This window comes from Anoplophora glabripennis, unplaced genomic scaffold (assembly GCF_000390285.2).
Source record: "Anoplophora glabripennis isolate ALB-LARVAE unplaced genomic scaffold, Agla_2.0 scaffold381, whole genome shotgun sequence".
In the NCBI taxonomy this organism is placed as follows: Eukaryota; Metazoa; Arthropoda; class Insecta; order Coleoptera; family Cerambycidae; genus Anoplophora; species Anoplophora glabripennis.
Genome location: NW_019416476.1, coordinates 128,636 through 141,895, shown reverse-complemented (window position 1 = coordinate 141,895; position 13,260 = coordinate 128,636). Strand labels below are relative to the sequence as shown.

The 13,260-nt window shown below is 29.4% G+C and overlaps 2 protein-coding genes across 2 annotated transcripts; one reads left to right on the top strand and one right to left on the bottom strand.

The window, feature by feature from the left end:
* The first annotated feature begins 2,854 nt into the window (after positions 1 to 2,854).
* Positions 2,855 to 3,508, top strand: LOC108909937. The gene has a single exon (XM_018714412.1). The coding sequence runs from the start codon at positions 2,908 to 2,910 to the stop codon at positions 3,391 to 3,393; it is 486 nt and encodes a 161-aa protein (XP_018569928.1). The 5' UTR covers positions 2,855 to 2,907; the 3' UTR covers positions 3,394 to 3,508.
* A 67-nt stretch (positions 3,509 to 3,575) lies between these two features.
* Positions 3,576 to 12,148, bottom strand: LOC108909938 (armadillo repeat-containing protein 2). Its single transcript, XM_018714413.1, has 14 exons — positions 12,099 to 12,148; positions 11,870 to 12,033; positions 9,557 to 9,692; positions 7,836 to 8,110; positions 6,695 to 7,233; positions 6,525 to 6,627; positions 6,297 to 6,469; positions 6,046 to 6,242; positions 5,644 to 5,812; positions 5,449 to 5,589; positions 5,153 to 5,387; positions 4,952 to 5,098; positions 4,641 to 4,901; positions 3,576 to 3,799 (listed from the first exon to the last, which is right to left on the bottom strand). Exons 2-14 carry the CDS (start codon positions 11,994 to 11,996, stop codon positions 3,576 to 3,578), a joined length of 2,727 nt encoding a protein of 908 aa, XP_018569929.1. The 5' UTR covers positions 11,997 to 12,033; positions 12,099 to 12,148.
* Between the last annotated feature and the right edge of the window lie 1,112 nt (positions 12,149 to 13,260).

Below are 13,260 nucleotides of genomic sequence, written 5' to 3'. Positions count from 1 at the left end.
TATTTGAATAAGACAAATATTTAACTGTTAACTGTGTACGTCTTTTTAAAGCAAAATGCTTGTAATGAACCCGAATAATTTTAAGAAAAAAAAATTTATTTTAAACATTCGCGCCACAGCGTCCCGTTACACATGCCATCTATAAACAATTTTGTATTACTGTCACCGGTACTTCATAATCACAAACGTTAATGATTAATGTTATTTCGTAAGAAAATGCAATATTGTGCTATAGTTTTAAGTTGGTTTAATGTTCATAAACGCAGATTGCGATTATTGATTGTACCTAAGGTACAGTTAAAGAACAGAAAAAGTCATCCGGTGCAGGGTTGCCAGATAAATTCTTTCTATTACTGCCCGTAGATTCAAATACATAAAATAAAAGTTCTTTGAAATAAAAGTTAACGTTGTTAAAAAATTATGTTAGATGACGCTACGTTAATTTCTTTTTAGGGATAAGAATTCTGAAAGAATATTTTATAATCAGACATAGAAGTGTCAACAAAATACGAATTGGACTGCAAAGAAAATATTTTAGATAAGAAACACTTTCATATTTTAGCTTTAAACAACTGACTATAGAAATAATTACTACCATCGTATCGAACAGCCAGTTTCCACAATTATTTTAAATGGTTGCCAGTGTTGCCACAATGGCGATAAATCGCCACGTCTGGCAAGTCTGATCCGGTGTGGTGTTAAATATTAATCTTAGGTGCTTTCGTTTTGGTTTTGACAACGACAGTACAGCTCTAGGCTAGGCTCAGTTAGTTCTAGTTCCAAACACAGAAGATAAAATGTATTTCCACTAATTATGTTATTTGGTCATTAGTTGGTCATATCTAAACTGAATTTAATTGCACTAATAGTACAATATAATAAAAATCTGTTAGGGACATACACTTTTTTGTAGATATATATTTTAAGATCTAAATAATTTTGACCTTGAGCAAGTCAACCATATTAAAAAGGAGTAGATTCCTCTGTGTTTCATGTGTCTATGGGGAAGGCGATAATTTTAAATTTCTTAGTATTCTTAGTGATCATTTCTTTGCATATGTTACTATACATATATCTATTTTGCATGTAAAGCATACATGCCAATCCCGCCGCATTTGTATATATGTCTACATAAAAGAAAAATATACTCCTTTTTAATATGATTTACTAGTCATAATTCTTTATCCCCTTTAAAACCTATTTATAAAAAAGTGTATATAGGTTTCTAATATCTACAGGGTCGGAAAGTCCCATGGTTCATCGGCCGTTACGTGAGAGCGATAAAATAAGTCATAGAAATCCGTGCGATAGAGAAAGATGGCTATATTGAAGGCGTCTAATAGTCACCGCCCATTTCGCGCTTCCAGAAATAAGATCCACTTCATTATAGCCATCTTTCTCTATCGCACGGATTTGTATAGCTTTCTGTATCGCTCTCACGTAACGGCCGATGAACCATGGGGACTATCCGACCCTGTATACTTATTTGTATTGTACTGTGACTTGTGGAATAAACAAGCATACATTATATTATTATAATTAAAGATTGCAACTGGCAATGTATTATTTACTAATAATAATGTTTTCTTATGCCATAAGAACAGGAATCTTACGTATAGAAATGAGTATTTCATTGATTTTAGTATAGGAATGAAATAGCATTGGCAACCCTGCATCCAACCCAGCTGTAAATAAACGGTGTCAACGGTGATCATATTTTTAATATGATTTCTCAAGTTCCCATTTAAAATAAGAAATTTGTTATTTCGTTTATTTATTCACCTGTATAATAGGGATATTTTGGTTTAATGAGAACAAAATTTGTATTTGTTTTTGTATTAATAGCTTTGTTCGTAAACCTACACAACGTGTAGTGTAGTGTAGTGTAGTGGAATTCAGTGTTACACTAAAATAATAATTGTGCACCACTTTTAGAGAAAACATTTGGCTGTTCGTTAATTCAATTTGGGTAAACTTAAACTGGCATAACCTAATTGTAAATCATGGAGAAAATATTTGTGATGAGTGAATTATTTAGTGACTCTGGAAGCGAATCGGAATCAGATGATGAAGATTACCTTCGTAAAAAAAGAAAAATTCATGTTTTATTGAAGACCTGTTTCCAAAAAAATAAAAGAAAGTGCATTACAAATTTTATAGAACTTGTTCGAAACTGTGAGGAAGACGAATTTATCAGCCATTTTAGAGTAAAATCAAATATTGCCAAATTTTTAATGATCTATCTAAAATATCTACCAAGATGTGATAAAAGTTTCATTTTCGCACAACAAATATACTACACTACACTTTTACACCACCTTGTTAGCCAGTGTAGTAGTGTCTGCACTATTACACTACACTGGACTTTTCGAACACCTGGATTATACCTGCACTTGGCTACACTGCAATAAACGAACAACGTACTACTACACTAGTGCAGCAGTGGAAGGTTTACGAACAAAGCTAATGTCTTTCCGTCCCAGCTAATATTAATGTGTTAGTGATTTATATATTATTGTTTTCTTAACAGTTAATATGTAGAGAAGAAAAATAAATGAGTAAATCGAAAATCCGTTTCATTAATACATAAATTTTAAATTTCCCTCGTTTTTTTAAATCTGTGTAGGCTAAAAAAATAAAAATACTCAATTCGACAATCCTAATAAATTGGGACTCATTTCTGCTTATTTATTTATAGGCCTTAATTTTATCAAAGATAGTTGTAGTAGATATTTTGTTTTGCTTTACATTTAATGAGGTATTTGTTGTGAAGAATTTTTGGATGCTTGGTGCTTGGTGAAGAAATTTAAATTGCTTCATCTGGCATCTGGCAACACTGTTTGACAGTAATTAATTGACATAACCTAGAATTAAGTTTGAAAAATATATTTAAAAATCTAAATAACCATGGATGAAGTAGAAGATACAATATTTAACAGCGATCCTATTTATATGATGCATCTAGTTGGTAAAGAAGTGGAGTTAATAACTATTGAAAATGTTACTCACATTGGAACTGTATATGTGATAGATCCTATATATAAAACTACAGTTTTACATACAAACAGAAAATCATTTGACGAATATGAAACGGTTTTTGTACTTTATCACGCCATAAAGTCTGTTAAAATTTTGTCTGATAAAGCAGATGAAAGTTATTTGAAAAGTGTAGAACCCAAATCGTTCGAGGATAAGGATATAAAGAAAAACGTGTTAAAAAAATGGTTGGAGCATATGTTTATTAATGTAGTTGAGTCTGGAGACTATCTAAAAATAGACGATCATTTGGTAATAGTACCTCCCTATGGATCTGATAACTGTATTTGCAACAATACAATAATATTAGATAGAATTCAGAAAATTATTTCTCTAATGCCACCAGATTTTAAATAAGTAGGTAATAAAATACAAGTAATACAATGATTTAGGTTAATATGCAAATGTATAGGATACTTTATTTGATAAATATATAATAAATAATAGAAAACAAAAGTTCTTTACAGATAAATATGTAACATTTATAAAATATAAGAAATATAACAAATTATAGGTATATTAAATTAAATTCCTACATTTTACCATGCTGCAATGCTAATATTAGTGCTGTTATCTTTAGTTTTCTTGGTTTCTATGTTATCAACTTCAATATTAATTTGGTCGAATGTGTCCAAAAAATATTCAATTTTTTCTAATAAATTTGTAGCTACATTTGCAAATTCTTCCCATATTAAATATTCCTGTGTAACAAATATATCGTTGTCTTCAGTATGTTCCTCAACTCCAAATAATTTTTCTTCATCTAAAGAAAATACAAAAACGATCGAGTTATTCCTTGATATTAAACACAGCACAGAACATTAAAATATTGCAAATTTAGATAAATAAAATACTAACGAAAATAGATGAGTACGTCTATAGATGTATTAATTATTTATTAGTCAATGTGTGTACATTAACATTTACATTAAAGTTGTAATTTTACATACTAACAAATATTACTGATTATTTAGTAAATACTATTATTTGATATGTAATATTTTGTCACAAGTACCTTAGAGGGACCAGCACAGTCATGTGCATCTATTAAAAAGAACCCTGTAAGTTTATATCTATTCATCTTATTAGAAATAAATGGAAACTACTTTACGGCTAAACCACTATGTTAAAGATTTAAACAAAATCCTCTGTGTGCTTATTTTGAATGTATTTTAAATTTAATAGCTTCTTGGTGACCAAACGTGTTAGAATTATTTTTCTGGAAAAATGTAATAAAACTGTTAATAGAAGTAATTCACATCAAATATGTTTAGGCAGTATGAATGATTTTTGCCTTTCCGGTAACATTTAAAAAAAATACACATCCGGTCGTGTTTTGTAGGTGCAAGAATAATTTACTATCTAATTACCTATTTCCATAGAAAAAAATGGTAACAAAAGATTAAAATTTAAAAATTCTGGACATTTAGGCTTGCTACTTTGAGTCTCGGTTAAGGCTTGATTAACTAATCGGGTGATTAGACTGTGATTATAATTTTTAAAATAAATCAGTATGTACAGTCTAATCACCTGATGAGTTAATCAAGCTTTAACCTACAGTACTGACACTCAAAGTACCGGGCCTTAGATTCTTAGATACCAACCTAAATAGTCTGCTAGTAATATTAATAGTTGCTGTATTTCTGCATCTGATAGCAGTTCATATAGATCTATAGTGTCTATGCAATAATTCCAAAGTACTTGGCATACAAGGTTACCTAGTAACCAATCGTTTTCGCAGAAATCCTTAAGGATTTTTATTAATTTTGCCACACCTCCTTTTTTCTTAAATAAAGTTCTTGTTCGGTTGTCAGACATCAAATTTATGAAAACTCCAATTGTTGTTTTTAGCAAAGTTGGGTCCACTAAGAAAAATATATTTTTATATTAAGGTATTTAAATTATTTTTACAAACCTTTATCTAAGAGACATATCAAGGTATTATAAATTTCTGATTCTGATATGTAATTTCTAGTAATTTTCGACCTGGATAAATTTCCCAAAATTCTCATTGTTTCAATAACACATTCCTTGTTTTTCGATTTGGTGAACTCAGTTATTCCTGTAATGCATTAATAAAGTCGTCAACATTTATAAATTTTCTCTGTAATCTTACCTTCTACAATATCAATTTGCTTAATATGAAAAATGTCCACATCCAAGTCATTTGTGTAATAGTAAGATAAATTATTTAATGTACTCAAAATTGATAAAACCAATTCTTCATTCTTTTTGAAGGGGTTACTTATAAGAACTTTAAGCACTTCATCGATCAATTTGCTGCCATATTTTTCATTTAATTCTTTTCCAATTTCAGGATTTATCACCATATTTGCAATTACCCTTATTATCTGCAAAAGTTATTGAATGATTTATAAAACATTTCTTTTGTAATCTTTTTATTGTGAATACCTTTATCATTACATCTTCAGAGTCACTGTTTACTTGTTCTTCAGTATGTTCTACTTTTAGCGAACAATTATGAAGAGTTCTCTCCAGATAAATTTTCCATAAGTCTATGAGACATTTGATTGACCCTTCTTCATTAAAAAACTAAAATGCACATGTATTTAACTTAATAATATATTTTGTTTTGTTAATAAATACCTTTATTCGGGTATTATCTATTTTTGCGACAATATTTCCTAATGTGTATGTTAAACGTACAATTATTTCTTCATTTCCAGGATATTTGTCAAATAGATTAATAAGTATTTTGTATATATTTTTATATTCTATGATATTGTCGCAGCAGCAATCGTTTGTAGAAATTATACTGAAAATAGAATTCTATTAATACAGCAATTCTAAAAGAATTCTATAATAGCATTGTCATAAAAATTGGTCAAGTTATTTGTTCAGCGAATAAATCTAATAAAATTTAATATTTTAACTAGATCCTCATGTAATTTTGTTAATGTTGTATCGCAATTAATATAGAACATCACAATATTACTAAAATTTAATGAAAAACCTGAAAAACCATTATACAAGTATTTTATATTTTACCTCAGTGTCCTGGATATATTGGTAACAATGTCTAAATCAGAGGAAAATATTTCCAGTGCTTGACATAACTGTGCAATTGTTCCACATGAAATAAATGTATCATATATATGTTCTTCCGAAACTAAATTCCTTAAGGCGCCAGTCAGTTGAAATAATGCATGATTTGTTTGGTCCGGCATAACATTCTTTTCTAATTTCTAAAATGCTTGTAGTATAAATATTGTAAAAATTGTGAGTAAATGTTTATTTACCGCTGTATTAATTATTTTTATGTGAAGCACCATTAACTGCAATATACCTAATCCTAGTATTTTTTCTAACAATTTAGGATTCATTGTCAGGAATTTGACTGCCCCGTAACCATAAATACATGCTTCGGCATCATCTAATGGGCTAGACCTTCCAAGAGCATCGAGAAATAGTTCTAAAATTAATAAAGAATAATATATATGTTAATTACCTTCTGTGCAGATGTTTACCTAGAAGATTTTTTTGGAAGAACAAATTGTCATTTTGATCATTTTTTGCAACTTTGAATATCAGTTTGCAGACTCCAGTCAAGTTATTACCAGTTACTTTCAGCTGAAAATAGTATCGTAATAAAAACAGAATTTGCGACAAATTGCAAATTTAAAGCATGTTAACTTACTGATAATATAACTTTAGCAATATTTAGTAAAATTTGTTCACTTCGTGATTCTACAAATTTATATAAGCATTTCAGGATTTGTATTTTTATTTTTGACGATACTTTGGAGTTCACCAAATTTTCTTTTTCCATGCAATCGTATAATTCAAGTAATAAACTGTTTATTTTTTCCTCATTACCATTCTCACTTTCAAAATTTAAGTCTTGCAAAACGTCATCCACAGATCTGTCCTTTTTACTATCTGCTAAAATGGATTTTTGTGTTTTATTTGATAATTGTGTTTTGTGCAACTGATTGGTAAAGTAACCTGTATTGAGGAAAAGAGTTTCTGAATGTTCAATTATTTCTTTGTTATCAAATATTTTTTGTAAATTTTGTGGTCCCAAGAGCAAACATTGAGATAAATTTTGCTGTTTCAAAGAAGGCCTTCCAAAAACTGAGTCTGACTGATTGAAATCTGTACGCTCTTGTGGAGAGCTGAATGCATTTCTCGATTCGATTGGTCTTAACTCAGCTGGACATTCTCCTTCTTCTGGAACTGAAAATACATTTTGAAAAATAATAAATCATAATTCATTAAGGTTGTTTATATTTTAATTTAAAGATGTATTTATCAATTTAATTATTTATCCTTGGATATATAGGGTGTCCCATTTTAATCGATCATCCCGAATAACTTTGCAGGATAATTTCCTATTGAAAAACTTCTAGAACAAAAGTTGTATGGTTTTAAGGGGGCTGTACGATAGTGACCTTGGTTTTGACACAGAGGTCAAACTTAGGTCATTTGGAGGTCACTTCAGAATCTCAAATAGAAACCAGAAATGAAAAGAACAGGAAATTTTATGTTTTAAGATGTATACTTGATCCTGGGTCAGATTGATCCCTAGGGGCGCTCTAAATGTCAAATCACCTTTCTGATTGAAATGACTACATTTTATGGCAAAGATTGATTAATTTTTGTGTCGAATTAAGTGCAAACTACTATGGTCATGATTTATGGTCTAATTGTGACTCTTATCTTAAGTCCTGGGGTTAAAGTTAGAGGTCATTTAAGGGTTAACTTTAGATTTTGGGGATTAAAATTGTACACCCTATATATTTGCTTATATTGCTCGTATGTTAAAGCAAGATACTTACGGTTATCTAAGGATGAGGTATTTTTGAAAATTTTTCTCTTCTGTAACGGTCTGCAATTATCCAGTGAGGGCAGTTTGACTTTGTGAGAATCTTTTAGCGTTATATTAAAAATTTTATCATTTATTTCTGATAGGGAATTCGATCGTTGATGAGTAGTTAACTTATTAACAGTTTGAGTAGTTGGTATAAGCGGTTTTGTTACCATATTCGGCATAAGAACCATATTGTCTGGAGGGGTACTTGGTAATTCTGTTTCATTTTGAAGATATCTTAAGCTGCAAAATAATGATTTCTACCTATTTTGCATTTCCAACATATGCAAAAATAGAAGAATATAGGAAAGAATTATTTAAATTTACTATATTTTTTGAGTTAGTGTTAATCCTAAATTGTCTCAATATTTTTTGTACATAAAACATTTTATATAACAATGAAAATAAAGGGGTATATTTCCCTTGAAGGGTTATGGTAGATTACATATATTTTATCTGATATTTTAATAACCTTTTAAGATATCTTATTCATATTTTAAACATTTCGACATTAATTTACACAATATTATTCAGATCCAACATATTCGTAAGGCGTAATATTGTGGGGTGAATATCATATCTCTCAGTTTTTTATTTTTTCCTATTCTAAAAATATTATTGAAAAATATTAATATCTCAGTATTAATGAGAAAAAATGTTCTTTTGTTTAATTTTGATAAATTGAGTTGAGTTTTCATATGAAGTGTGCATTTGTAAAACTTTAATGCTGTGAGATATCACATGTTTTGAACAATTTTCATAAAACAGGTACTTTGTGTTATTGCTTAAAAATATTGTATTGTAATATTTGCTTTTGGTGAAGGAAATAAGTGCAGCAGATAATTTTTAAGACTGGAAATTAAAAAACACGATGTAGGTACAAATTTTATTTTTTTTAAAACCTAGAATTAAAGTTCTAGTTTCATGGAAACTGTATTTTAAGGTGAATGCAATAGACATTCAATTATGCTTATGCGTTATGCTATAAATGCAATAAACAAACAATATTTTTTTCTATAGTTTAGAGATCACTGTTTTTAAGAAATTAAAGAAAATGATATGTATTAAAAATGTTGATGTGACAGGGTGGGTGTCCCTTACTTAAGGTGTGCGATTTAAATAATACTACGTAAATTAATAATGTACAGATGCTTTAAGTTTAAGTTTAAAAAATAGAAGTTACCTTGAATAACTTTTATAAGGTATCATAAAAATATAATATCTACCAAACTTCCTGTGAAATGGTATTTCTCCCTTATTTTCCAATTTTGGAAAAAGGTTTTATGAAAAAATCCTTAAAATGGATGCAGGAAATTTAGAACCACCCTGTATACAAGTTTTATATAATTATTAGTTTAGTTTAGTTTAGTTTTAAAAATCCTTAAAATGGATGCAGGAAATTTAGAACCACCCTGTATACAAGTTTTATATAATTATTAACAAATGAATACAATTATTAACTTTTTAATTCAAATATTTTTTGGGAAAAAGAAATGATTATTTCACTAACAAATTCCAAAATTTTCAGCAATTTTTTAAATTTAAACATAGCAGCTTAATAATGGGCTGCAAGTTTCAATATCTTCAATTGAGTGATTATCGCACAAGTTCATATTTTTTTTTATATAAAAATTATAGGTATCTTTTAGTAACTATATCTTGTGTTATTTCTTACTGTATATCAATTACCTGAAAGAGCTTGGAGGTCGATCGGACTTTTTCTTTCCAAACAGCAATCTTTCTTTGTCCCTTGGTGTAAATGGTCTTTGCGTTTGCAAGGGTTTTATCGATGGAGCGGCAAAATTATTTTCTGCCATTTGAGACTCTATGGAAAATAGTACTTTAATTAGTTGTAAAGAAATATTCCATTCTAAAAAATTGCCGGCAAATTGTGTGAAACTAAAAATACGTAGATTTTATTAACGCCTTTATTCAGTTCTACTATAATTACATAGAACTCATTGAACCTTTATGAGTTGGTAAAGTTCAATAATGGGTTGTAACTTGTAACCCTTGATTCACGTAAACAATTGTTTCACATGAAAAACGCGTGTTGCATGTTTATATATGATTCCAGGGTTTATACTTCATCACGCATTTTACTCATTATTCACGAGAGCACTAACGTCCACAGTTAATTTAGTTTTCGCAATGTTAGTAAACCTTATCTTTGTATAGAAAAGTGCGATAGGTACTTATGGCTACATTAGAAAACATTTTTTCAATTGTAAAAAAAGGATTGGATTCCATATTCCAGATAGGTACATTCATTCCCTTTATTATATAAAAACATATATGAGCGGAAAGAAACGCGTTACTATATCCAGGGTGTAACTTAAATAAAAATATCTTAGGATGATTTATAGGATGCAGAATTTTTTGAAAAATCAATGAATGAACGTCAGCGATTTTGTTGACCTATTGATATGATGATACATCATCAAAACACAACATACTTATTGGCTAAATTATCGGAAGTAAATTATTCATGTCTTTTAATCTGAGAAACTTCGAAAATCGCAATTATTTCGAAAATTATACCTCACCATCAAAATTTATTATTTATTTGTAAATAAAACACTTATTTCGGAAAATTGTGATGTTATGCAAAAAAACTTGATTTATAATTTCATATTTATAACATTGACGACGCCCGATATTTACGTCATTGATTTTTTGTGAAATGTCAGTAAATTAAATTATATCCCGAATCGACTTGTACTACACTTCTAAGTTTCAACCTTTTCTATATTAAAGAAATTTCAAATTTTAACTTTGCAGGGCCGTACTTTCGTAAATACGCTCAATAACTGACCAAAAGACCATTTTCATAATGTTCCATGCTAATCAACGTGAAATTATGGACCACCCTATACATATAGGTACTACCTTATGTTTTATTCTAATGTATGAACTGTACATGTATAGTTTTTTCTGACTTATTCTTACACAATTGACTTCAATGAAATTATTACTGTTGGTGGAAAATTACAATTTCTGTTGGTGTTGTACAGGGTGTTCGGAAACTTATGAGCCATACTCAATGAAAATAAATCAATTTAGATCAAGTTACATTAGCATAATTTTGTTTACTTAAAAAGTTACGGTTCCGAAAATATTTTTTATATTTTGTGACATCATTCCAGACAAAAGTGGATTTCAGTATTCTACTGCAGTTGTTAGTTGGAGAGCCGAGTTTTTGCGGGAATTCTGGTCTGTTCTGCTTTTTAATAAATTTCTAGCTGTATTAAATATTTTTTCACTTTAAACCACCTACCATCAGGTGTTCAAATCTCAGTGCAAGTATTGAAACATTTCGCTCTGAAATTTAGGTTTGTGAGATTAACTGTTTACAATAGTCGATCGTCTGATTTGAGAGTGCTCTTCAAGTTTATCAGTAATTAAATGGTATTTGCTTTCAAGAGTATTCTTTTAGATTTTATTCTCAATTGAAAATTGCTGATGCCATTAAATTTGAACTACCTGTTAAGGAAATATATGGATAAGAATAAGAAGAAAAAATTAGCAAATACAACGCAGTTAAAAATGAAAGGAAAAGATAAATATAGCTAGATTTCAAAATAATCTGCGCAGAATGCAAGTTATAAAGGTGTTGGGTTCTTGTACTATGATTTTATATCTGTAAATTCTAAATGAAGTAATTTTCAGCATTTAAATCGTTAGAGAAAAAAAAATATAAAAACGTAGGTTCAATTGTAAATAAAAATTAGGACTACGTACCTACATTTCTATGTCAACACTAATATTTGATATCTTATTGAAATATGTAAATATTTTGAAATTGACTCATCTCCAACAGAGTCAAATATTACCTGACTGTAAAAAGATTAAGATGTCATTTCCAATATTACAGTTTTAACAGTTTCGTTCCATTAAATTCTAGAACGTGCTCTTTGCAAAACAAAAAGTAATCGATACCTACTCAAATATTTTTAGAAATCGGCAAAACGCGCTAAAACTGAAACATTATGGGTAACATACCGCGTATGGCAATTCTTGCTTCATTAATGATTTCAGCACTGGTTTTCCTTTGGGGAGGTTCGTAAAACGGTAGGGGCGCTTTTACTGGGTTGGATTTCATGGTAGCACCGTCACTCTTGACTTGCATAGTCGATTGCCACACTTGAAGTCATTTTAAAACAGACCTGCAGACAGTAAACATTTTCGATTTAAAGCGATTTTGAATAAGTAATACGTGTAATTCCCTTACCGATGCGCAATTGGTTTATAAGTGGACAGCAAAGCTTCCCATATGTTGCGTCGGTTCTCACTGAAAAACTACCCGCCTTACCTGGAATAATAATAAAACTATTGATTATTTCGGTGAAATGTAACTCGCAGACATGCAAAGATCTGTCCCAGGAATCAATAAAATGTGGAATAAACTATTTTATCGTGCACGATGGAAAAGTCATTGACACGGCGTATGTATATTATGGACAATAATTGTCATTTCTGACATTATTGGGTTAGATAGGAGCACTTTACGTGTTGTATACGAATCCAATATTTTGTATTTGGCCTAATTAGGTATATTTCCCGTTTTGGTTGAATCGGCGAATAAGACAAATTGTTCATTTACATTTGTTGAGTAAATTCCTATCGATATACCTAGATAGATATCTTTTACAGGAATCTTGCTCTACTTCTAATTTTCAGAAATTTGTTACGTGGGTGCTTAATAGACTAGCGGGGTCATACATTTGCGCTACTCAAATTGAATCTTTAATATAATCGAAAATAATAATAGAAATATTTACGCAAAATGATAATATTTACACTGCTAGAGGTGCCCTCAGTTTCTAGTTCCTTTTTTTTTTATTATAAAAACAATTATTAGGTACTGTTTTTAAAACATTTGTTTTATAAACTGGATGCAAGTCGTTAATGTTCCTGAAACTTGCGATGTGTTTCCAATAAAGCACTGATATGAAATATTCTAGCAAACTTGCAATGACCTTACACAGTAAAATTACATAATTAAAATGAATGTAACTTTGTTGAAATATATTGTACAGTTTCTTGTTCAGTATATAGGTATACAATTATATTAACCAGTGGCGGAGATACCCGGTAGTCATCTATATTAAGAATCTGAAAATTTCGGTCCATGTGGGAATTTCCATAACTTCATTGAATTAGAAACCGTACTTCAAACGAAAAAGAAAACTGGTAATTTCACAAAAACGATTTATAGATTTTTTTTATTGTAAATACAATTTTAACTACAGTATAATTATTATTACCTAAATAGAAAAACATTTGCTCAGATATTATAAATTTCTTGAAGGCAAGAAGCAAAGTGCGCTGTTGAATTTTTCGGACTTTTAATTATTTCATTATATTTAAAACTGTATTTACAATAAAACATT